Source organism: Eretmochelys imbricata, chromosome 6, assembly GCF_965152235.1.
Source record: "Eretmochelys imbricata isolate rEreImb1 chromosome 6, rEreImb1.hap1, whole genome shotgun sequence".
Lineage (NCBI taxonomy): Eukaryota > Metazoa > Chordata > Testudines > Cheloniidae > Eretmochelys > Eretmochelys imbricata.
This window is the reverse complement of record NC_135577.1, coordinates 23,871,340-23,897,118: the sequence shown is the minus strand read 5'-3', so window position 1 is coordinate 23,897,118 and position 25,779 is coordinate 23,871,340. Positions and strand designations below refer to the sequence as shown.

At 41.2% G+C, this 25,779-nt stretch overlaps 1 protein-coding gene across 3 annotated transcripts in view; it reads left to right on the top strand.

Annotated features, from left to right (window-relative positions):
* Positions 1–25,779, top strand: part of CHID1 (chitinase domain containing 1) — a 251,785-nt gene that overhangs the window by 186,452 nt on the left and 39,554 nt on the right. Inside the window, exon 11 of one of the 3 annotated variants that reach the window (XM_077819884.1) lies at positions 14,172–14,229. The exons of the other annotated variants lie outside the window; for them this stretch is intronic. Coding sequence (XP_077676010.1) covers positions 14,172–14,205 — 34 coding nt within the window. The 3' untranslated portion in view covers positions 14,206–14,229. Of the gene's footprint in view, positions 1–14,171; positions 14,230–25,779 lie in introns of those variants that run through there. 3 annotated transcript variants of the gene reach the window in all.

Below are 25,779 nucleotides of genomic sequence, written 5' to 3'. Positions count from 1 at the left end.
GGGCTCAGTCTTCAACCAGACCAACAGGGCTCATCACAGTATCCTTGCCTGCTCTGGCTAGGTTCTGGGCTCAGTGCCCTGGACTCAGCCTGCCCACACTGACCTGTCTATGGTCCTTCTGCTTTTCCAGCCAGCCAGGCACTCCAGCCTCCCTCTTCAAGCTCCAGGCAATAACTGACTGCTCTGCCTCTGCTGCTTCATTTTATGTGGCCCTTTTGGCCCCTGATTGGCTACTCTAGTAGCCCCTCTGATTAGCTACCCGGAGGACTTCTCTGCTTTTTTCTGGGGCACAGTGAGGCAGGACCTAGTCCACCCAGTCACATGCTTCTTTCTTTATTGTTCTGTATAATGTTTGTTTAGGTTGCTATCTTTGTCCTCTTCCCAGGTGGTGTCCTTATTATCACTGGATGTGAAAGTTGTGTTGGTGGCATTCTTAAAGCGTGTCCTAAATATGTCCATCATCATCATCTTACTATATTTGATGTCTTAGGTTTGTTTGCACTAGTTAGAATTTCTGATGCTGCAAGAAACTCTTTCCAATGGACTCTGAAGATGCATTTATTTTGGAATGAGTTGTTCTTATCCATTTTTATTATAGTTTTCCATGACTCTGCTCCATAAAGAACAGACATGATGCCAATGGTTTGCAGTGACAGCTGGATTAAGGCAAGGGTGTATTATGTCCGTAGTATTGTTTGCACTTGTAATTGTATGGACAAATGATAAAGCAATACTGGATGACCTCGTTTTTTTGCTGATGACTTTCTCCTGCTTAATTCAAATACATGACTTAATGAAAGAAAAGACCCGGCTTTTGACAGACACAGCAAAACAAGTGGAAAGACCAAATATATGGCGATCAATGTCCCAAAAGCAACCACCAGAGTAGATAGAGAAACACTAGAAGAAATTAATCATTTTACTATCGAAGGAGTGAAATGTGCAATGATGGTGACATCATGCTAGGTGTCAAGCAATGAACATCAAAAGCATTAAACGGTTTTCATAAACTTGAAAATTTACCACGTTACACAGTTCGCTATTTTCATGTTGTATTGATTGTATTAAACCGTACAAGGTGACATTGGCTTTGTGCTCTAGCTTTTTACCTTTGGAGATCTGTATTGAAATTCTCTTTTGTTTACAGATAAAGAAATTTGATCTCTTCCTAGTCCCTAGTAGATGCTTTGGCCACATCGCACAAACTCCACAAATTTGATGACTTAGCGTAGGAATTATTATTACAGGTCAAGATTGAGACACATATATTTAAAGAAGCTTAATCAGTTCCTGCTTACTATTGCTAACTCTTGAAAATATTAGACGTACTAACTAAAGGGTCTGCCTCTGGACAAAAAATTTCCTGCTCTAGTGTGACTGCACTGAGTGTTCAGGCAGGCTCCCATTGCATGTGCGCTTAAGAATGAGTCATAAAGAAGCTGTGGACTTCAAAGGAGATGTGTCATGTTAACTCTATGATAGAGCATGCATCCTATGAATGTTTGGTTTTTTTATAAGAACATAGAAATTGGTTTATTGGATCTGACTTCTGGTCCATCTAGTCCAGTATCCTGACTCTGACAGTGGTTGGAACCAGATACTTCAGAGGAAAATCCAAAATTCATCCAATATTTTCATTTGCATTAACAGTTAGAACTCAGTAAGGCTAGTCTGTACAGAGAGGTAATACATGCTGTGGGGGTGTGATTTCTAAAGCACACTACCATGTTGCACATTAGTTGGTCTGTGTAGACCCTACAGGTGTGCACTAATGGTGCCCTAGTGCACTTTAACATCGATTTTTTCAAACCACACTATGTTAAAGCACACTAGAGAAACTTGAGTGTGCACCAGCAATGTCTATATTATGTTGAAGTGTACCAGGGAGCCTTTAGTGTGCACTGGCAGGGTCTGCACTGACCAATTAATGTGCAGCACGTTAGTGGGCTGTAGAAATCAACACTCCTGTAGAGTACATTATCCCACCGTGTAGAAAAGCTCTAAGATTCAATGAGGGATTAGATATTTTTGTTCATATAAATACCCCAAGTTCTCTTTCTCCGTGGCATAGTTATACACATTGGAGAGGTCTTTCCTTCTTCTTTTTTAATTTGGCATCTTTCAATTTCATTACAGGTCCCCTTTTTCTTGTGTTCTGTGACAGGGAGAACAAATGCTTCCATATCTACATTCTTTAAAAAACATTATTTATATTCTTTTATCATGTCACCTTTCAAAGTCTTTTAAGTCTCTCACATGAGACTTCTATGCCTCTAATCATTTTGTCACCATTCTCTGAACCACCTCCAACTCTACACTACCCTCTTAGAGGTTGGGTGACCAGTCCCGCCCATAGTTTTCCACATGAAGGTGTGCCATTGATTGAGCTTGCAAAGGCATTATGCTCAACAGCATTTCTCTTTGTATGTAATGTGATAACGAAACCCTTTTGATTTTGTGGAAAACTGAAAACCCAAAAGGGAAAAAAGGACAATAAATGAGAGCCCCTGACATCTGATTAGCAGAGCCACAGCGTCAAGCACTTATACGATTGTCTAAAGGTCAAACAACTAGTTGATGGCACCCTTTAATGCCTTCCAGAATAACAGTACCCTGTCTCATTTCTGCTCATCCTCTCAATAGAGTTTAACATGTTGACACCCTGAGCGACTTACTCTTCCTCAGGTGGTTTCAGATATGTACTCCACTCGGGTGTGCATACGCCCAGCATGTCTGAGCCAGGGAGCTTTATTTGCAGTACCCGTTGAGGTGGCACATGTGCCCCTGTGCCACCTCCTGGCCCCTCCTGAGGCTGTATAAGGGTGGCACCACTGCAGCCCCCTTAGTTCCTTCTCAGTACTCGTGGCCTGAGTCGGTGCTCCTTGTGTGGTTTACCTCATGGTTACTGCATCACAGCAAGCAATTGTAATTAGTTAGTACCTATTAGTTTTTGTTAGTTTGATGCAAAGCCCAGTGGTATGTGCTTACCAGGCATTAAGCATTGTCCATTATGTAGGTGGGCTATCTCAAATAGTGATCCCACACACACATTGCCTTTTGTGTCTCGACAAGGGGCATGCTAAGGAAGGGTGTAGTATCTGCTGTTCTTTCAAGAAAAGAATGCAGCTTGCCAGAGTTCTGCACCTCAAACAGCACTTTTAGAGCAAGCTGTGAAGCCTTCAATGAATTGTCTGGCCCCTCAGTGGGCAGCAGAGGTCTCTGACAGGCTTTTGGACTCTGATGCTTCTCCTCTGAGAAGGAGGGACAAATCTGCCTCCCCTGAAAAAGGACCCATAAGTCCAAGTGGAGCCATTCCTGGTCAAAGAGAGACTCTTTTTCTTCCTCCAAGAAGAGTTCAGAGCACTGTTGGGGCTCCTCAGGTACCTAGGGTAGAGCTGGGCCATTGATTGGCATCTCTCTGGTATTGCAGAGAGAACATATTCGTACTGTACCATCAGTTATGGTACCATCAGTGGAATGGCCATTGAGTCTAGCAGTCCCTTCAACATCAGAGGAGGGAGTTTTACTCATGGTGCTTTCTGATCCCCAAGTCCAAAGGGGTTCTAAGACCCATATTTGAGCTTTGAAATATCAGCAGGTACATCAAATATGTGAGATTTTGCATGGTAACCTTAGTGACAACCGTTCCGTCATTAGACTGCAATAACTGGTTTGCTGCCTTCAATCTTCAGGGTGCCTACTTCCATGTGTCTGCATTGCTAAATCTCAGGAAGTTCCTCAGATTTGTAGTCACAGTCCAACATTATCAATACACAGTACTACTCTTTGGTTTCTCGGCAACATTCACCAAATGTGTGGCAATAGTGGTGGCCTTTTTAAGGAGAAAGGGGTTTCATGTTTTCCCATAGTTGGGTGTTTGGCTAGTGCAGAAGACTAAGTTCTCTACCATGTCCAGTTCATACTATGTCTCTTCAATTTTCTGGGACTCAGGCTGAACAAGGGAAAGTCCACGTTAATTCAACACAGAAAATTGAGTTCTTTGGGGCCCCACTCAGTTCTTTGAATTCAATGGCTTTTCTCCCTCAACACCAATTTCAGGCAACTCACCAATTGTCACCTCAGTCTGAGTATGTTTACACTGCTGGGTCTCAAGACCTCATGTATTTATGTAATATGGCATGCAAGGTTGTGCCTCTGCACTCTTCAGGGATGGTTGAAGTTTAGTGCCCGAATCATTCTCCTCTGGACATTGACCCTGATTATTTTGCAGTCGTGGAGTGTCCTACAGTGGTCGCCAGATCAGAGCAATGTATGTGAAGTTGAGCCTTTTGCTCATCCCACCGGACCAAGACTATAGTTACTGATGCTTCATTGATAGCCTGGGGTGCACATTTAGCGACTTTGTGAGCCCAAGTATTGTGGACAGAACAAGAGCTATTGTTACAGATCATTGTCCTTGAGCTTCAAGAATTCACAGTGTTTGACGGGCTTTTCTCTTTCAAGTAATGGGCTTGTTGGTTCAGATGCGTACCCAACAATACAACTGCAATATACTATCTGAACAGACAGGAAGGGGCTTGGTCCAGTCAGTTTCTATTATAAAGCCCTGTTTTATATCCCATATAACTTTGGATTGAAATTGACGCAACATGAAAATTGCCACTCTTACTCTGAAGGCAAAAGAGGGTGTTTCTAGGAAGAGTTTGTCAAACTCAGTTATAGTCTATTTGTTTAAAAACAAAAAAGAAATTAGATATGAAAGGTTGACTCTGATCTGTTTCCATCTCCTTCTAGCTCATTAGTGGCTTGTCGGTGCCTCTACACTTTCCATATAGTTAAATCTCCTTGAACATTCATGTGGCAGCTATTTTTGAATAAAATAGGCAGTAGTTATGCTAAATTGACTTGTTTGGCTAGATTTTGCACCCAGTCCTGCTCCCATTGATCTCCGTGAAAGTTGTGGTCGCAGTCCTGCTCCAGTTAGTGTCAGGGTTGGATTTTTACTTGGATTTCAGTGGGAGCGGGATCAGACACTGTGAGAATAAGTTGCCCTCTATTAGCAGGTTACAACTTAGAAAGGACATAAGCATATTTCTGAAGCTCAAGTGAACAGATTTTCATGCAACTCTTTTGGTAGATGCTTGTGGCTTTTTTGGAGCCACTAGGCAGGGGTTAATATAGTCCCCAGATAGAAGGTATGTTTTACCTTCCTAGAGTTTACAGTTTCAACCATTATAATACTGACTTTGCTCATGCTGTTGTAAAAAATTGATAGGGTTTTTAGAATGTTGTAATTCAGTTACCCTTATGGTAACTTGTGTATGAAGTTCTGTTCCCTGGGACTTCTCTCTTGTTAAAAGAACTTCCTAGCTGATAGTGTAAAACATTTACTTTGTCTCTTGTAATAAGGGAGAAAAGTCCAAACATTTTAAAACCTGAAAGTAAATTTTAATTTTAATAAACTCTCTTTGTGTAATTTGTTAAAGGGAGAAACACTTGCTTGACTCTCCTAAATAGCATTGAATGTTCTTTTTAATGTGCAGGAAGGAAGTTTTAGGTAGTAGCTCTCAGTTTCTGTGGATTTGATCCTATTTTAAGACTAGATAAATGCACACAAAGGGGAGAAGATAGAAAAATAGCAAAAGATCATAGAATCATAGAATATCAGGGTTGGAAGGGACCCCTGAAGGTCATCTAGTCCAACCCCCTGCTCGAAGCAGGACCAATTCCCAGTTAAATCATCCCAGCCAGGGCTTTGTCAAGCCTGACCTTAAAAACCTCTAAGGAAGGAGATTCTACCACCTCCCTAGGTAACGCATTCCAGTGTTTCACCACCCTCTTAGTGAAAAAGTTCTTCCTAATATCCAATCTAAACCTCCCCCACTGCAACTTGAGACCATTACTCCTCGTTCTGTCATCTGCTACCATTGAGAACAGTCTAGAGCCATCCTCTTTGGAACCCCCTTTCAGGTAGTTGAAAGCAGCTATCAAATCCCCCCTCATTCTTCTCTTCTGCAGACTAAACAATCCCAGCTCCCTCAGCCTCTCCTCATAAGTCATGTGTTCTAGACCTCTAATCATTTTTGTTGCCCTTCGCTGGACTCTCTCCAATTTATCCACATCCTTCTTGTAGTGTGGGGCCCAAAACTGGACACGGTACTCCAGATGAGGCCTCACCAATGTCGAATAGAGGGGAACGATCACGTCCCTCGATCTGCTCGCTATGCCCCTACATATACATCCCAAAATGCCATTGGCCTTCTTGGCAACAAGGGCACACTGCTGACTCATATCCAGCTTCTCATCCACTGTCACCCCTAGGTCCTTTTCCGCAGAACTGCTGCCTAGCCATTCGGTCCTTAGTCTGTAGCGGTGCATTGGATTCTTCCATCCTAAGTGCAGGACCCTGCACTTATCCTTATTGAACCTCATCAGATTTCTTTTGGCCCAGTCCTCCAATTTGTCTAGGTCCTTCTGTATCCTATCCCTCCCCTCCAGCGTATCTACCACTCCTCCCAGTTTAGTATCATCCATAAATTTGCTGAGAGTGCAATCCACACCATCCTCCAGATCATTTATGAAGATATTGAACAATACCGGCCCCAGGACCGACCCTTGGGGCACTCCACTTGATACCGGCTGCCAACTAGACATGGAGCCATTGATCACTACCCGTTGAGCCCGACAATCTAGCCAGCTTTCTACCCACCTTATAGTGCATTCATCCAGCCCATACTTCCTTAACTTGCTGACAAGAATACTGTGGGAGACCATGTCAAAAGCTTTGCTAAAGTCAAGAAACAATACATCCACTGCTTTCCCTTCATCCACAGAACCAGTAATCTCATCATAGAAGGCGATAAGATTAGTCAGGCATGACCTTCCCTTGGTGAATCCATGCTGGCTGTTCCTGATCACTTTCCTCTCATGCAAGTGCATCAGGATTGATTCTTTGAGGACCTGCTCCATGATTTTTCCAGGGACTGAGGTGAGGCTGACTGGCCTGTAGTTCCCAGGATCCTCCTCCTTCCCTTTTTTAAAGATTGGCACTACATTAGCCTTTTTCCAGTCATCCGGGACTTCCCCGGTTCGCCACGAGTTTTCAAAGATAATGGCCAATGGCTCTGCAATCACAGCCGCCAATTCCTTCAGCACTCTCGGATGCAACTCGTCCGGCCCCATGGACTTGTGCACGTCCAGCTTTTCTAAATAGTCCCTAACCACCTCTATCTCCACAGAGGGCTGGCCATCTCTTTCCCATTTTGTGATGCCCAGCGCAGCAGTCTGGGAGCTGACCTTGTTAGTGAAAACAGAGGCAAAAAAAGCATTGAGTACATTAGCTTTTTCCACATCCTCTGTCACTAGGTTGCCTCCCTCATTCAGTAAGGGGCCCACACTTTCCTTGGCTTTCTTTTTGTTGCCAACATACCTGAAAAAACCCTTCTTGTTACTCTTGACATCTCTCGCTAAGATAAGAAAATGTAGCTTGTCTCTGCCTGCTGTTCAGTTGCTGGAAGATCATCATAATTCTGATAAAAATAATTATTATTTTATCAGTAATGTTAAATTCTAAACACGGCACACATCCATTTTGAAAGAAACAAATTATACATGTTCATGTTTAATGACAAATTAATGTCTTAAATACAGCCCTCATAAATATCTAATCAGTAGTTCTACTCTCTTCTGTTCATTACATATACTAAACGTTTCTCAAGAAACAAGTACTTTACCAAAATTCAACTCAGTTGATAAATAGGACATATCCGTCAATATTTACAGTATCCTTTATAACAACATAGTAACATCGAGTTGACAAATAATGCATAAGCCTAGCCCACCTCCTCCACCCCCCGCCAGTCCACAGAAGAGCTGTAGTGGTTTAGTGATAAAATATACATTTCTTTATATTTGATAAAGGTAATGTGTATTAATTCTGTGAGCAGAGCAAGGTGTATTATGACCTTAACTGTTCATATTCACTTAACAAAGTTAGTGGGCTTTGAAATGAAGTGTGGTGGTTTTGGAATGTTAAGAACCTGAAAATCATCAGGGGGGTTAATAAGACCTGTAATTATTTAGCCCCTGCATGTTGCAGGATTGGGCCCTACATCCAGGTGATGTGTTGCTGTGCCATTTATACATCAGACTTGGAAGAATTCAATTTGTATTTTTAGGGGTTACAATAGATAACTGCTTGTTCCCAAATATTTTCTAACTTTACTGACAATTTTTGGCCTGATGAGTTTTTAAAAAGTCACATTAATTATTGATAACTGAAGTGGAAACACATAAAGGATTAAAGCTCATAATATTTGGTGAACATTGTTCATAACCTTAATTTCTTAATTGATTATATTGATTGATAGAGTGCACCAGTTGTCTACAAATGCAGCATGTCATGTGTTTAACTTAAGATGGATTTATAAGAGAATTGAGATTTCATGGCTAAAGCATAAGACTGAGAATGTGAGGAGGCTTCTGTTTTATTCCTGGCTCTGTCGTGTGTGTCCTGTGTGAACTCACTCAAGTCACGTAATTTCTCTGTGCTTCCATTTCCTCTTCTGTAGAATGGGATGATATAGGCACATTGACACTGCCGTACTCCACAGACTTAACTCATTAATGTTCATAAAACATTTTAAGCTATTTGGATGGAAAGTACTAAAAAAAGTGCAACCTATGTATTTTCAAATTTTTTTTCCAGTTTTTGGCTAAAATGAAAAATCTATTGCTGACTTTTACCCAGTCTATTTACAAATAACATGCTTGTGGATGAATAAATGTCTGAAATACAAAATAGATAAGAATAGCATTGTTTGTGGATTTTACTATTAAGGAAAGCACTCGTAATTAAAGAAGCATGAATCATTCCTGTGGTGGGGTGGAATCCAGTCTGTAAGAAAGTGACCATTCCTTCATACTTACTACTGTCTCTTCATTATCAGTCTGAGCCCAACTCAGACTTTCCCAATAGAATTCCCTGCTAAATTGTAATAACTACTAATAGTGCCTTAGAATAGAGTTTGAAGGAAAGGCTGCTCCTGTACTCCATCTCCTTCGAGTGTGTGTAGGGGGGGGAGATGAATGACACCACAGGGCTCAGGACAGAGGGAGCTTACTGGCAGCAGCTGCTGTCTCAACTTGCTGATCTACTTAAAAAGGCAATTTTCAGAGTAACAGCCGTGTTAGTCTGTATTCGCAAAAAGAAAAGGAGTACTTGTGGCACCTTAGAGACTAACCAATTTATTTGAGCATGAGCTTTCGTGAGCTACAGCTCACTTCATCAGATGCATACCGTGGAAACTGCAGCAGACTTTATATATACACAGAGAATATGAAACAATACCTCCTCCCACCCCACTGTCCTGCTGGTAATAGCTTATCTAAAGTAATCTTCAGGTTAGGCCATTTCCAGCACAAATCCAGGCAATGTACTTGGAGTGGGGTCAGCGTCTCTCTGTCTCTCATACACACGGTGTGTCTCTCTGTCTCACACACAGACGGTGTGTCTCTCCGTCTCTCTCTGCCATGCTGTCTTTCCTCCTTCCATTCATGCTGCCTTGTAGAGTGGGAGGCTACATTAACGTGTTAACCCTTGAGGGCTCAGCCGAGTGCTAGTTCATCATTTAGCAACAAGGCATTCCCTGGGAAATATCCCACCCTTTTCCACCCTCTGACTCCATCACCTCAACCAAGCTTCACAATCATCATTGCTGTGTACTGTATTAAATTGTTTGTTTAAAACTTATACTGTGTATGTGTGTGCGTGTGTGTGTATATATTATATATACCTTTTGTCTGGTGAAAAAATTTCCCCGGAACTTAACCCCCCCCCCCCCCACACACACACACTCCCATTTACATTAATTCTTATGGGGAAATTGGATTTGCTTAACATTGTTTTGCTTAAAGTCGCATTTTTCAGGAACATAACTACAACATTACGCGAGGAGTTACTGTACTTCCTTGACCCCCTTCCCCAACTCCACACACTGTCTGCTTTCCCTTTTGAAAACCACAGAAGAATGGATGGCAGAGAAGTGGCCTTCACAAGAGAAAGGAAACATTGGGAGGGGGTCAAACAAGTTTGTTTTATTAGGACAGCCTTATTAGGGGAGTGTTGGTGACTGTCTTCACTAGGATTTTAACTCCAGGTAAGAACACACCTTTTTTTCCTAGTGAAGATGCACCTTGCAGGACACCTGCCTCCCTCATGTAGGCTTCGTCTTCCATAATACACCCAAACTGCAGAGTGTACATCATCAGGTCCTAAGAGATACTGCCTCCCATAAAGTAGTTGGGGAAGGGGGTCAAGGAAGTACAGTAACTCCTTGCGTAATGTTGTAGTTATGTTCCTGAAAAATGCCTCCCATAAAAAGAAAAGGAGGACTTGTGGCACCTTAGAGACTAACCAATTTATTTGAGCATAAGCTTTCGTGAGCTACAGCTCACTTCATCGAATGCATTCAGTGGAAAATACAATGGGGAGATTTATATACATAGAGAACATGAAACAATGGGTGTTACCATACACACTGTAACCAGAGTGATCACTTAAGGTGAGCTCAAATAAATTTGTTAGTCTCTAAGGTGCCACAAGTACTCCTTTTCTTTTTGCGAATACAGACTAACACGGCTGCTACTCTGAAACCTGCCTCCCATAAGGCAGTCTTCTGTCCATGCATAGTCACTCCACCTGCATATCACCAGAGGGATGGCCTTTTCATTTGATTTTCCTACTAAACTATAAGAATGGGAGTGACTTCCTGTAGCCAGATTCTCCTAAATTGGGGCTTCTCACAGTCCCTCTTTCCACCTGTTGTGGGGGGAAAGCAGCAGCCTTTTTTTGCCCTGTGACTTTGCCCTCTTTACTTCATACCCACGTGAAAGGAAGAAGAGTCTGACTTATCAAGCCCAGCTCTTTCAAGCGCAGTCCTCCCCTTGTTCTTCTTTCTGAAGGAGAGACTCAAGTAGGCAGCTTTTCACAGCAGCTCCTCCCAAGAGAAGAGACTCCTGGTGTGTGATTTTTCTCCCTTCCACCCCTACCCCCTGAATAAGAGATTAAGTTTGGGAAGTTCTCAGGCGAGGCTCTCCTTTTTGTTCACGGCAAAGGATCACTCTTATGGAGATGTTCTATAGAATGAAATAGGGATGAAATAGGGTTAAACAGAAACTATTTTAAAAACCTACAGAATTTACTAGGGATTTATTGTTTCTATCCATCTCTCAAGCCATCCTATGCTATTTTTCTATAGAAGTGATTTAATCCTCTATTAAATTCTATAGTAGAGTTTCTCAGCCTTTCAGAGCTAATGATGAAGATGCCTTGCAACCCCTCTCTCCCATGACAAGTAACCAGGAACAGGTGGCATTTTACAATCAGAGCCATGTCAAAATAACTAATTGAAATGTGAGGAAATTTTGTATGAAGGAGTTATATAATCTTAAATACTCACAGTTCAGTGTGAGATATGAGCTTAATTCAGTCAATAAAAGATGTTCTACATAAGGTCGACAAGGAATTGTGATACTTCACTTTTATGTCACCTGTGAAGAGAAACCTGACTTGAAGATAACAGGACAAAAATGGGATGAGAGCTTCCAGTGATTCTGTAACTGATGGTAGGAAGTCCTTCGGAGACAACCAAAAATGAGTGTTACTGGCTAGTGAGTCTTTTGCAGATTCTTGCCCCAGAGCAAGTCTCTCAAATCACTCTACATTGGCCCACTCAGTGCTGTGGAGTTGACAGTAGAGGGTTGATAATCGCTCGGTCGGTCACTCTGCAACTTCATGTGAAGTTCCCTCGTGTAGATTTCAGGCCACAGTGGTTCCTTACTCCATTTTCTTTAGTGAAGTCTGAAACAAGGGGAAAATATTCTAGGTTTCTTCCTTGTGCTGAGGATTTCTGTCTCTTCTGAGGAATGCTTCTACCTTGCTGTACCTGGGCAGAACATTCACATTCTACCCCTGGAGGAGAATTCCCATTTTGTTGGAACATCTGTAAGAGAGGAATGTGCTTAAGCATGCTATGCAAAACAAATAAGTGAAGGCACAAGCCAGGGGTGATTGCTGATAGTTTAGGAAAAACTGGTCTTAAATAAGTTAATTTAATACAACCTCATGAGAGCAACCTCACTTCAGTGTGAAAGAGGAGCTGCCGGTGATGAGGAAGATGTAATCAGAGTAAGACAGTCCTGTGCTTTTGGATGGCCTTCAGTGACATTGGCTACTCAAACAGCATTGTGAAGGAATTAGAACTTGCCTTCAAGCATTTTCTTTCCCCCATGATTTTGTTGCTTTGCAAAACAGTGAATTCAGAAGACATTTGTCCTGGGTTTTCTTAAATTCAATTTCAAAGATTGCTGTTCGTTCTTTTTATAAACTAGCTAACCGCTGTGCCACTTGCCTGACCCATTCAAACTGAAAATTTTTGCCTCCTGTGATGTCTCAAATAAGCATTCTCTTGCTGCACATCCTAGGACAACTTTTAAAAAGAACAAGATTTCTTCAAGTGAGCAACTGGAAACGTACCTCCACCAATACTACAAGTTGTGCAGTTCTAGAAAAACTAGTGAACTTGTGTGGAATGGCTAAGTAGCTATTTCTCTTGAAGTTTGGAAGTGTTTGGATGTGTATGGCCAACAGATAACACTGTTTAACACCATATTTAAAGGCACTGTTTTCAGTTTGGGTGAGTGTATGTATTTATTTATTTGTATTTGTATTACAGCCCATTGTGCTAATCGTTGTATATCTGAACAATAAGTAGTCCGTACCCCCAAAGAACTTTCAATCTAAATAGACAAGAGGGACAAATTGTATGTGTGTGGATTTAACCTGTGGATTTAAGCAGAGAGAACAATGTGACTTGCAAGTATTATTTCCATGGTTTTTGCTTTAGTTTTAATTTTGGGGGGCTGGGATTTGAAGGGAGAGGAGGATTTGGAAGAGAAACATAGAAGTTGGAGGTTAGTAGACGTTTGTTAGACTGGGTGGTGGGATTGGATCAAGTAGCCAATCGGTAGAGGGGAAATAAAGTAGAAAGCAGGCTATCATCTGTGTCCAAAGATCCGTAGCTATAGCTGTTTCTATGCCAGCTCCTGCCAGGTGAGTCTCTGCCCCTGAGCTGGCTCTGCCTGATAGTTTTTCTTCCCTAAGTTCTCATAACTGGAAAAATGGTGGAAGACTGATGTTTGGTCTCTAAATATTTCAATTTCAAAACCTTTGCATTTTTGGCCATTAGCACTTCAGAACAGCACGCATGCTGGTTTCAAGTCAGTCTATTATAAACCTCATGTCACGTTTGCCATTCTATTTTGATGTTTTCTTTCTGAGCTGTCATTGCAAAAATTGTTGTGGTCCTTTTTTCACAAAGTGGTGCAGTTTTCCAAAAAGTGGTTAAATCAGAACTGAGTTTCAACAAAGCCAAGTATACAAATGGCCATGTTAGAATCAGCAGTAGCCTTGGACAGCTAATATGTCTGGTAAAATGCAGTGAGATGTTTTGCCATGGTGTGTGTGGTAAAAGAGTGCTTGAACTTTGTCATGAATATTAAACACCTTTAAATAGGGTTTGTACTATCTTTACTATACAGTCCAGCCATATAAAGGTGCACCTTTAATACTTTTTGTTTGAATGACTATAATAGGGTGGCCTTAAACTGTATACACATTATAAGCCCTGATAAGGTGCGTCTTTTATCACTTAAAATTCATTGGATTTTTGCAAAGTACTGTATTTTTGTGTGAACTCTGATGACTTGCTTGTGACTTTCAGAAGCTGTGGAACTGTGGAACATGGTTTGATTAAATCTTAACAGCACTGTAGAAAGGGAGCGTGTGACAGACTATACCCCTGTGTTCACACCCTACTCACTGTTGTAATAATCTTTGTACAAAGTATGCCATCAAAGGTATCATTTGAAAACTCAAAATATGCTGGTCAGTATTATCCTGGGAAAATGTGTGTGACAACATTGTATGTGAAGTTATAAGATTCCCCTGTGTGGTGTCAACACATGTTCCAAATCCCACAACCCTGCCCAGGCCAAAGTCAGGTTTATCCTAGATAAAGGATTATGTGCTTGTCTTGATTTGCATTTAAGCAGTAAGCAGAGTCATCAAGCAGGGAGGAGAAACAAATGAAGTTCAAACAGGTGAAAGAAATCAATAGGGAATATCCTTCCACATACACTCTGTCTTGCAGGTCTCCACTGGAATTGTTTTTCAAGAAACTATAAAAAGGAGGGACAAATACCCCAAGGCACTGCCCCTCCCCCCCTCTGCCCACCTCATTTTCTACAGCTGAGAAGACCAAAGGAAACAGCAATTGGACTCCGGTAGAAGGGGTCTTGACCTGAGAGTTTGATCAGTAGTCTGCTGGAGCTTGTGATGAGAAACTTTGCTTGAAACGAATATAGATTTGTTAAGTTAGGCAGTAGTAACATTTTATCTTTATTTTTCTTGTAACCGTTTCTGACTTTTATGCCTCATTACTTGTACTCACTTAAAATCTATCTTTTTGTAGTTAGTAAACTTGTTTTATTGTTTTATCTAATGCAGTGTGTTTAAATTGGAGAGTCTGGGTACTCTATTTAAAATAATAAACTGGCATATTATCCCTTAAATGAATAACAGGCTAAATATATTTGTACTGTCCAGGAGCGGGCAGGGCAGTACAGGACATACATTTCTGAAGGAAGATATTGGACTGGGAGTGCGTTGGGGTCACTGTAAAGTATAACTGAGGCTGGTGACAGCTAGGCTGTAGCTGGCAGGATGCGGTTACACACCACCATTCAGTGTGTGGCTTGAATGCTGGAAGGCTGTTTGCGAGTGGCCACGGTCTGAGCTACCACCATAAGGCACACAAGGTTGCAGGGCAGGGTGACAGCTCCCCACTAATCTGTATTTTGCATCGGTATGTCAAAGAATGCTTTATAGTATGTTGTATAAATAGCTAAAATATATCAACTGTCATGCTCTCAAGTATCACAAAGCAGAAGTAAATTTTAAACACATTTTAGTCATTAGAAACAATTTATTCCCCAAGTATTTCCTCACTCCCTCTGAAATCATATTTAAATTCAGCCATTATCCCAACTGACGTCTCAGATTTGGCAGGACACATATTTTTCCGTTACAAAGTCCTCCTTTTTATTTGACCTAGCTAAGCTAATGAGTGTTCCACAAATTACTTCATTCAGTTAGCCCACATGTCTCACTGAGGCAGTCGGTGCATTAATGTCACTCATCAGTCCTTCCTTTGGTGTATTTAATGTTCTGTAAATTAATTGAAATGAAGTTTGACATTTAATGTTTAATGAATATCTGTTGGGCCGCTTTAAAATTCTGGAGCTTCACTTTAGATGTCCAGTTCTATATTGCTTCATCTGGAGCACGTGCTGGGAATTTGACTTCCCTCTATGGATATTGCTCATTGTTTGTTTAAAAAAATCAAAGTGAATGAAACTCACTGCGCATCCCAAAAGAGGTGCTAAACCAGATTGCAGGATTCCAACTAGAATGACTTGATCAGCAACTGAAAGGTTCTTGTTTGTTCATTTGAGAGGTTCCATGTTTTGCCGTTGCAAACTACTTATTACTAATGATTAACCAAAAACAAGCTGAAAAACTTCACAACTAGTGCAGCAAGCACCTTAGTTCATTTGTAAATTTATCTGGCATTTTACAAGTATATAGTAATGTGTTCAAAAACCTCAAACCTAGATTAGTACACAAAGAAGAGTTGAGAGACAATAGGTCTATGCTGATTTTGCTTTCAGTTGTATTGAGAGATTCTGCATTTAAAATAAAAGGAGTACTTGTGGCACCTTAGAGACTAACCAATTTATTTGAGCATAAGCTTTCGTGAGCTACAGCTCACTTCATCGGATGCATTCAGTGGAAAATACAGTGGGGAGATTTATATACACAGAGAACATGAAACAATGGGTGTTATCATACCCACTTTAAGGAGAGTGATCACTTAAGATGAGCTAATACCAGCAGGAGAGTATCCAGTTTGCTAATTAATTCCAATTCAGCAGTCTCTCGTTGGAGTCCGTTTTTGAAGTTTTTTTGTTCTAATATTGCGACTTTTAGGTCTGTAATCGAGTGACCAGAGAGATTGAAGTGTTCTCCGACTGGTTTATGGATGTTATAATTCTTGACATCTGATTTGTGTCCATTTATTCTTTTACGTAGAGACTGTCCAGTCTGACCAATGTACATGGCAGAGGGGCATTGCTGGCACATGATGGCATATATCACATTGGTGGATGTGCAGGTGAATGAGCCTCTGATAGTGTGGCTGATGTGATTAGGCCCTATGATGGTGTCCCCTGAATAGATATGTGGGCACAGTTGGCAACGGGCTTTGTTGCAAGGATAGGTTCCTGGGTTAGTGGTTCTGTTGTGTGGTATGTGGTTGCTGGTGAGTATTTCATAGAATCATAGAATATCAGGGTTGGAAGGGACCCCAGAAGGTCATCTAGTCCAACCCCCTGCTCGAAGCAGGACCAATTCCCAGTTAAATCATCCCAGCCAGGGCTTTGTCAAGCCTGACCTTAAAAACCTCTAAGGAAGGAGATTCTACCACCTCCCTAGGTAACGCATTCCAGTGTTTCACCACCCTCATAGTGAAAAAGTTTTTCCTAATATCCAATCTAAACCTCTCCCACTGCAACTTGAGACCATTACTCCTCGTTCTGTCATCTGCTACCATTGAGAACAGTCTAGATCCATCCTCTTTGGAACCCCCTTTCAGGTAGTTGAAAGCAGCTATCAAATCCCCCCTCATTCTTCTCTTCTGCAGACTAAACAATCCCAATTCCCTCAGCCTCTCCTCATAAGTCATGTGTTCCAGTCCCCTAATCATTTTTGTTGCCCTTCGCTGGACTCTCTCCAATTTATCCACATCCTTCTTGTAGTGTGGGGCCCAAAACTGGACACAGTACTCCAGTCTTGGGTGCTTGAACAATTTTTATAGTGTGTGTGGGGGGCTAATGATGGAAATCATGTATTTGGTGTTTGTTGTTACTACTACTTTATTACTACTACTTCAAGCCCAGGGAGTGCAGCAGCCCCACTGGCTCCAGTAAAGGATCAAACATTAATATCCTTTTCATTGTTAGTGGCAAGAAATTTGGTCACCCTATGATGGGATCCCTGGAGTGCAGCCTGGGACCGCTGTACCTCCTTAACTCTCTCCAGCCTGGGCTGTCTCTCACAATGCCTTGCTAGTGACAAGCAGCAAGCCCCTTCAGGTTCTGTTATCACTCAGCACAATCGCATGTGGAGCCCCACAGCCAGCTAGATTGTATGAATGCTTCCAGACCCACTCATGAATCGTGAAATCTGTCCGTAGGTATCATAATTCCTATGGCTGGAGCGCAGCTGGAACTGGACAGTCTCCTCTCCCCAAGTGCCGATGGGGTCCAGCAGCTCAGCATTGCTCCAAGCGGGGGATCGCCTGGTGCATGGAGCAGGTATGGGCCACCTGGAAAGATGCGCTGAGACCACTGCATGTGTCACTGAGCAAACAGGAAGGGGACTTTCAAAATTCCCAAGGAATTTAAGGGTTGAGGCTCATGGTTGATCACCTGAGGGCAGGGCAGCAGAGTTCAAACCAATGACCAGAGGGGCGAGAACAGACATTGTGGGACACCTCTCGGAGGCCAATAACAGTGTTGTAATTTACCAGGGTGTCTACACTGGCACCGTGGCACTGTACCCCCGGCGCAGAAAGCTGTATGCCACTCGTCAGGGTGGGGTTTTTTTCAGCGCTGAAACTATGCAGTTTCTGTACACTAAATGGCTTGGCAGTGTGTACAGCTTGGGAGTTGCAATGCAGAAAGCTGCTTTACTGTGCAGAAACTTGCCAGTGGAGAGAAGGCCTCAGTCTCCAGGAAAGATTGAGCAATTCCCACGGTGTTGCCGCATGCAGGTGAGTGACTGAATTGTAGCTCCCTTGCTGGACAATGGCTGTTGATGGGTTGTTTGACACCCTGCCGGGGCATTGGTTACTTTCCTTGCTGTTGTCTGTGTGGAGCTGATATCTGGTGATTCCCCAACTTACAGCTTGTTTTAGTGACAACCATACAACACAATGCTCATAACTTTATGCATTAATGATATAAACATATGGATAGAAAAATGACTTTCAGCAGAACATAACCTTTCCCCTGATACCTCACATGGCCTGCTTGATATGCAAGATCACAATTCTATATAAATGAGGAATATGTGGGTTACAGGGTGCTCCCCCAAGGTACAGAATGTCACAGGAGCGCTGATGATGGAAATCATGTATTTGGTGTTTGTTGTTACTTCTTCAAGCCAGGGGGGTGCGGCAGCACCACTGGCTTCAGTAAAGGATCTACATTTTAAACAGAACAACATGTTAATATCCTTTTCATTGTTAGTGGCAAGACTTTGTATTCCATATTATTGGGAAAATGTGACTTCTACTATGGAATTGTGGTATAGTAAAATATGGTCTGTCCTCCTAATGGAAAAGCTTTCACACCAAGTACCTACACAAAAGAAACGCCAAAAAGGGGGATAGGTATTTAGAAATTTGGTCACCCTTTTTAGCATACTCAGAGGAGGACAGCTTCCCAGCCAGCAAGCCAAAATCTTTAGCTGGGTTCTTTGAATATTAACCTTATTCTGAATAAGTAATATGTCCTGTATGATGATGTATGTTAACATTTTATTATAACTTTAATTTAATAAGTTTGAAAAAATATAAAAATAATTACTGTGGTTCGATAGCTGGCTAAATTTGACTACAAATAGTGAAATGTTTTAATATATCTTTAATAAGAAAGGCAAAATTTAAAGTCCCCCAAGAAGTCGTCCAAATTCTTCTTCTTACTGTCAGTTCTTTCAGTGCTTTCTGAAGAGACCTGTTGATATTGGCATTCATTAAGCTGTGTGTCTTGACTTCAGTGCTATATCCCAACATCTTGAAGTCTTGGATTTCAAGGAGGTAGCTGATAACATGACAAGATACAAAGGCATTATGGATACAAAGACATATATAGTAATCAACTAAGGAATATACTTAATACTGTGGAATATTCTTTTCAAAAAATTCTCAGCTGAAAATATTTTGTAGGTAACAAAGTATTTTTTTTAACAAGTTGAAGCATGATATTTGCAAACTGCAAGGAGCATTAAGTTATTTCGTCTTACACTTCTGGAAGTGTGGGATAAAATCTGATTCTAATCGTGCAAGGATCACAACCAAACCCTTGATAGTTTCCCTACGTGGTAAAATTGCAGTTTCTGCACAAAGTACATTGGAAAAAAAGGTTAGAACTAAGAAGATTTTGCAAGATTATGTTAGGAAGCTTGCATAATACTTCATATAAATCTCAAAGTTCTTTACAAATGGGGCTCAGAATTATCGCCATTTTACAAATGGGGGAACCCAGGTGAAGTGCAAGTGACTTGTCCAGGGTCATAAAGAGAGTCAGTGACCAGCACAAGAACTTCAGAGCCTTGATGCTGTCTCCTGCTGTAAATACTAGATCATGCCTGACTAGTGATATGTGCTCTCAACATGCATTCCTTGTAAAATCATCATAAACTTCTACCAGCCCAAGCACACAACCTGTTTATCCACTCTTATAATGAGAATAATTACAAAGCTATTTCACGCCTCCTGTCCTCACAAATCTCAGCCAGTGTGACAAGTAAGTAGAATTTTGCAAGTCTCTCTTGAACCCCACCCAAAAGAGAGAGAAGTTGTGGTTTTTGTATACCTTTTAAATGTATTTGGAGACCTAAATTGTTCCTTAACAATATTTTTACTTTAGTGGTAACAGTCATTAGCATTTTAATTATTTTCCATTTCTTAACATTCCTAGTCTTTTTTGTCAATCCTTAAAACTTTTTAACCAGTTCATCTTTCCTTAATTTATCCTTATGTCCATAACATTGTTATAATTTTAAATCTCTCTGTTTTATCCTTCCCTGATCTCCCTCTCCTCCTCTTCCTCTTCTCTAATCGCCCTCTCTGATCTCCTTCTCTGCTTGATTGCAGGCTAGTAATCCCTCCTGGATTACTAAAAATATAATGATGCTACCTATGCACTGTTATTCTTTTAGGGTATATGTTTCTTCAAGATGAGTTAGACATAATACCTACCCAAAATAATTCTATCACAGTAGCAGTGCAGTATTTCCTAGCACATGCTTATCTCCTAATGCTTTTCCAAACTTTTTTTTTTTAACACAATAAGTAGTAATCTGTGAAATTCAACATAAGAAATCAGGAGTTTCAGGTACAAGGTTATTTGACCTTAATAGGTCATGAAAATATTTTTAGAACTATAAGACTTGGAACTGTTTTGGCTTAAGGGAGATTTTCCTCTGCTCACCAGAGCTTTGCTAACATTTTTACAAAGTGCTGTAAATTATAACTAGAATTGTGGGACTCAGAACTTCCTTTAATTTGCTTAAAATAAGTGATGGGAAAAGGAAAGGTGCAGAAGTGGGCCTCTCTGATGATTGCAGTGGTTGTGCAGTGTAGTGCTCTTCATTCTTTTGTGGAACACCCAAAATACACTCCTGGCTTTTGCATGTGATTGGATGATTATATAGGGTTCATGTCGTGGATACACATTTAAGACATCAATTCAATAAAATAAGTAAGCATTCAGCATGAACTCAAGTCCCTTACTGAACTGGGGTCTATTTGCATAGTGAAGCTGATATCTAATCATTTAGGCCAAATTATAGAATCATAGAATATCAGGGTTGGAAGGGACCTCAAGAGGTCATTTAGTCCAACCCCCTGCTCAAAGCAGGACCAATCCCCAACTAAATCATCCCAGCCAGGGCTTTGTCAAGCCTGACCTTAAAAATATCTAAGGAAGGAGATTCCACCCCCTCCCTAGGTAACACATTCCAGTGTTTCACCACCTGCCTAGTGAAGAAGTTTTTCCTAATATCCAACCTAAACCTCCCCCACTGCAACTTGAGACCATTACTCCTCATTCTGTCATCAGCTCCCACTGCGAACAGTCTAGTTCCATCCTCTTTGGAACCCCCTTTCAGGTAGTTGAAAGCAGCTATCAAATCCCCCCTCATTCTTCTCTTCTGCAGACTAAACAATCCCAATTCCTTCAGCCTCTCCTCATAAGTCATGTGTTCCAGTCCCCTAATAATTTTTGTTGCCCTCCGCTGGACTCTTTCCAATTTTTCCACATCCTTCTTGTAGTGTAGGGCCCAAAACTGGACACAGTACTCCAGATGAGGCCTCACCAATGTCGAATAGAGGGGAACGATCACATCCCTCGATTTGCTGGCAGTGCCCCTACATATACATCCCAAAATGCCATTGGCCTTTTTGGGAACAAGGGCACAAAACTCCCACTGAAGTCACTGGGAGATGCAATCATAATATGATCCCAAGTGTGTTACAGCCCTTGCCTGCATCCTTAGCTGCTGCAATAGAAACTGAATTTTCTTTTCATGGGTGCAAGACCCCTTTCATTCACAAACTCCCTTGTTCCCTTCACTACAAAGTCTTTTCTCTTTGATATTTGCCTTCTGAAGAAGAAAAGCTATATCTTTCTGTCATTAATTTATTGTGTTCAGAATCTATTAGAATATTACAGGGAGGGTGAGTCAAAAAGTTCAAATACACATCATTGTGTCTCAGGTTACACAGAACCTACCTAGTTTTTGTTTGATCCAAGTCAGGACTTGTTACTGCTGTAGAATTTTTTTTTTTTTTCTTCTGGATGGAGTCTGTAGATAAGTGATGAAATGAAAGTCTCTTTATTCAACTTTGTAAGCTACCACTTGTTCTTGCACATGAGTTCTGTACGAAGATTCTGAACTACACGAAGTCTAAAATTATCATACTCTGTTGGGAAATGTCCTTTACAGTTATAAATGTATGTAAAAGCTTTCAAAAAACCAAAGACTGGAAAGTCTAGAAACTCAAAAGCAGGGCTCCGCAAATAATCTCAAACTTGTTGCTGTGCCCGCACCACAGTGTGTGCCATGTGTTCCACACACAACTATGGTTACTTTTCAAAATCTGATTTTTCCCTCTAACTTCCCTGTGATACAGATAAGTCTGCCCCGTCCAGTTTGTTTTGGAGGATGATACACTCTGATCTGTGGGCCATCATTTGGCATTAGGGTGGCATTCAGTATAGGTTCACATCAGGAGATGGATGATGATTCAAGTGGTCCTTGCAACAATTATAGAGAGGTATGGAATGTAAAAGACAAGCTGTTAGTGTAGTCAGCTAATAAAGGGGGATGAGCTGGAGGAGGATCTGGTAAGTAGCCATTCATATAACACCTAATACTGTGTAATCTAAGACCTTAGGTAAGTGTCTCTTTATATAATGAAAGCATCATTTCAGCATCAGTATGTTCATCATGGGATGTTGTTGAAGTATGTGGACATCAAATATGTTGGAGAGGTATGGTGGGCATGTTTTAAAAAGAAAGTGGAGGAGGAAGGGTTAAGATTTTCTGAAGAAATAAAACTGACTCCCAGATTTAAATGTTTTTTTCCTAAATATTTTAAATTAAAATTTTCTAGTAATCAAAAACACTTCTATAACTACAGTGTTGTGAAAGCGTGTTTTTCAGAGCAACTGATTTCCTTGCAACCTTAGTTCTCTTTTAACTTAGTTTTCTTTTTGTGAATTTCCTTAGTGTTTTTCTTGAAGTTTTAACCTTGACATGCAGTGATTTGAGGCAAAGGCAGTCACTACAGTCATCTTTGTAATGAAGATCTTGAGTGGGGGCTCCTGTACAGATGTTATACAGGTCTTTCTGTGGTGGTGGTATGTCAAGCTTTTGGAGCAATCCTCTGAAGGTGTCTCTAACATTGTATGTTGGCCACCTACGGTTAAATTAAGAAACCAGTGGACTGGCCTCTAGACTTCTCAAACTCTGTGCAGTGTATCTGTGGACATTTCAAACTATGAGGGCTTGTTAAAAGTTCAGATAACTTACTGTAGTGAACCTGTCGTTGACTTCTTACTGGGCACTGTTAACCTCCAATTCAGGATCCAGAATGCTCCATAATCTCCAGACTACAGGAAAGTGCAGCCTGAGGTCAGAGAGGACCAGGCTCCAGAGGGAGCCAAAGGCTGAGTGTTAACAGTTAGAAATAGGCAAGAGGCTGTAGCCTGTGAACTGTCTGCAGAAAAAGTCAGAAGAGCAGGCAGCCTGAAAGCTGCAACTGGAGGGCCTAATTGCTGAGCCAAGGCGCATCCTGTTGCTGACAAGGGACAACAATACAAAGGGCTGCAGCCTTCAGGCAAGAGTATGATATGGAGAGTTTACACTGGGACCTTATTACCTTTTATACTATTGGACTGGACTGGGCTGCTTTTAGGGGCTGGGGTATCTCACTCCTATCTTTTTGTTTTAACAATTGTGTCTAAGGTGTTTGCACCTTTTATTTCTGGCAGCCTTAGTAAAGGAGTCATTTGCTGGGAGTATTTATGGGAACCTATCATAGGCTAGAGATTGGAGGTATAGAGCGCTTACCTCTGAGCTCATGGTATACTCAGCACGATACTAGACAGCTAGGGAGTGGTATACACTTACAGCAACATTTTGGAGTACAGTTGATTATGCTGTCAAAAATTAATTAGCACACTTACCAAAACAAGTTAAAGGTGCTACTCTGAGGCTAGCAGAAAATAACACGTTTTAAGATTGGTATGCTAAATGCATTTTTGAGAAGGGACAGCAAATAAAAGTTAAGGAGCTTTTTAAAAAGTGAACAGTCCTTTTAAAAAAAACTTTTTCATATCTCCCATGTGCCTCAAATAATTAACCCCAAATGTTTGAAATTTCCCTGATAGACTGTACCTGTAAAACTTAAGCCATTTCATTTTGATGGAAGAAAACAAATTGTTTTTTAAATTGAAATCTACAATCTTATCTACAAAGATAATACTTTCTCTGCAATACTGGGTGTATGAGTTGGGAAGTAATCAAAAGTTGTACTGTTTGTACCTCTTTTCAGGGAAAATATCCCAGTTTGTCAAATGGAAATGGATTAATTATGTAGGGCCCTTTGCCCACCAGTTATTTTCATTGTTGCAATGGTATTAAAAATAATGTATTTAAACAAACCCTGTTTACTAGAAGAAGCTAGAAGTACACAATCACTGATTGTCAATCACACTTGAACCACTTTTTTGTATCTGTCCCAACCACTGTCTCAGTGATGACTTCGAGGGGGAGTGGAATATATACTGCTGACCTTGAGAGTCACCTAATGTCGCTGCCTCTTTCTCCATTTGGAAACTAGGATGTTCAAAAGATTAACTGGATAATCCTTGTGAAGGGCTTTGAGAATGTCAGATGTTAAGCATTGTTACGGATCAGCTCCCACCTGGCCCAGCAGAGCTTTAGTAGCTAGTCAAATGATTTGTTCACACTTCTGAAATCTGTGAATTTTATAGAACAATCTTGAATTAATAAATTGATGTTTCGGTATCAATAAGATCATGCATTTCACGCTATTTTCTCCTCTCGCGAAGCCTTTGCATTTTGTAGTAAGTGGGAAATCATTTCTTAATGACTGACTTTTTCTGACTTGGTCACCTAGTGTGATAAATCAGCAGTAAGGTTCATTACACTTGATCATGCTCTGGGATGTTCGTGGGGGTGGAGGGGCAGAAGGAGAGGCCCCGAGATAGGACAGCTGCTTCTGCTGGGCTGAGTGTATAGTTGGATAGGTTAACAATATTGCTGGGTGGGTTGAGGGAACCATTGCTGTGGCCCCTTGTAGCATGTAGTAGTTTAGAAAGTTTAGTGTCCTTTTTCTTTTGTAGAGAAGCAAAGTGTGCATTGTAAATGGCTTGTCTAGTTTTAGTAAAATCCAGCCACGAGGAAGTTTGTGTAGAAGGTTGTTTTTTTATGAGAGTATCCATTTTTGAGAGCTCATTCTTAATCTTTCCCTGTTTGCTGTAGAGGATGTTGATCAGGTGATTCCGCAGTTTTTTTGAGAGCGTGTGGCACAAGCTGTCAGCATAGTCTGTGTGGTATGTAGATTGTAATGGATTTTTTACCTTCAGTCCTTTTGGTACGATGTCCATCTGTTTGCATTTGGAAAGGACGATGATGTCTGTCTGTATCTGTGCAAGTTTTTTCATGTAGTTGATAGACTTCCACTCCATACGGCTAAATGCAGTGCCTTGCATAATGATAGGTTTCAGAGTAACAGCCGTGTTAGTCTGTATTCGCAAAAAGAAAAGGAGTACTTGTGGCACCTTAGAGACTAACCAATTTATTTGAGCAAGAGCTTTCGTGAGCTACAGCTCACTTCATCGGATGCATACCGTGGAAACTGCAGAAGACGACCTGGGATATTCTATCTCCTACCCAAGATCCATAAACCTGGAAATCTTGGGCGCCCCATCATCTCAGGCATTGGCACCCTGACAGCAGGATTGTCTGGCTATGTAGACTCCCTCCTCAGGCCCTACGCTACCAGCTCTCCCAGCTACCTTCGAGACAGCACTCACTTCCTGAGGAAACTTCAATCCATCGGTGATCTTCCTGATAACACCATCCTGGCCACTATGGATGTAGAAGCCCTCTACACCAACATTCCACACAAAGATGGACTACAAGCCGTCAAGAACACTATCCCCGATAATGTCACAGCTAACCTGGTGGTTGAACTTTGTGACTTTGTCCTTACCCATAACTATTTTACATTTGGGGACAATGTATACCTTCAGATCAGCGGCATTGCTATGGGTACCCGCATGGCCCCATAGTATGCCAACATTTTTATGGCTGACTTAGAA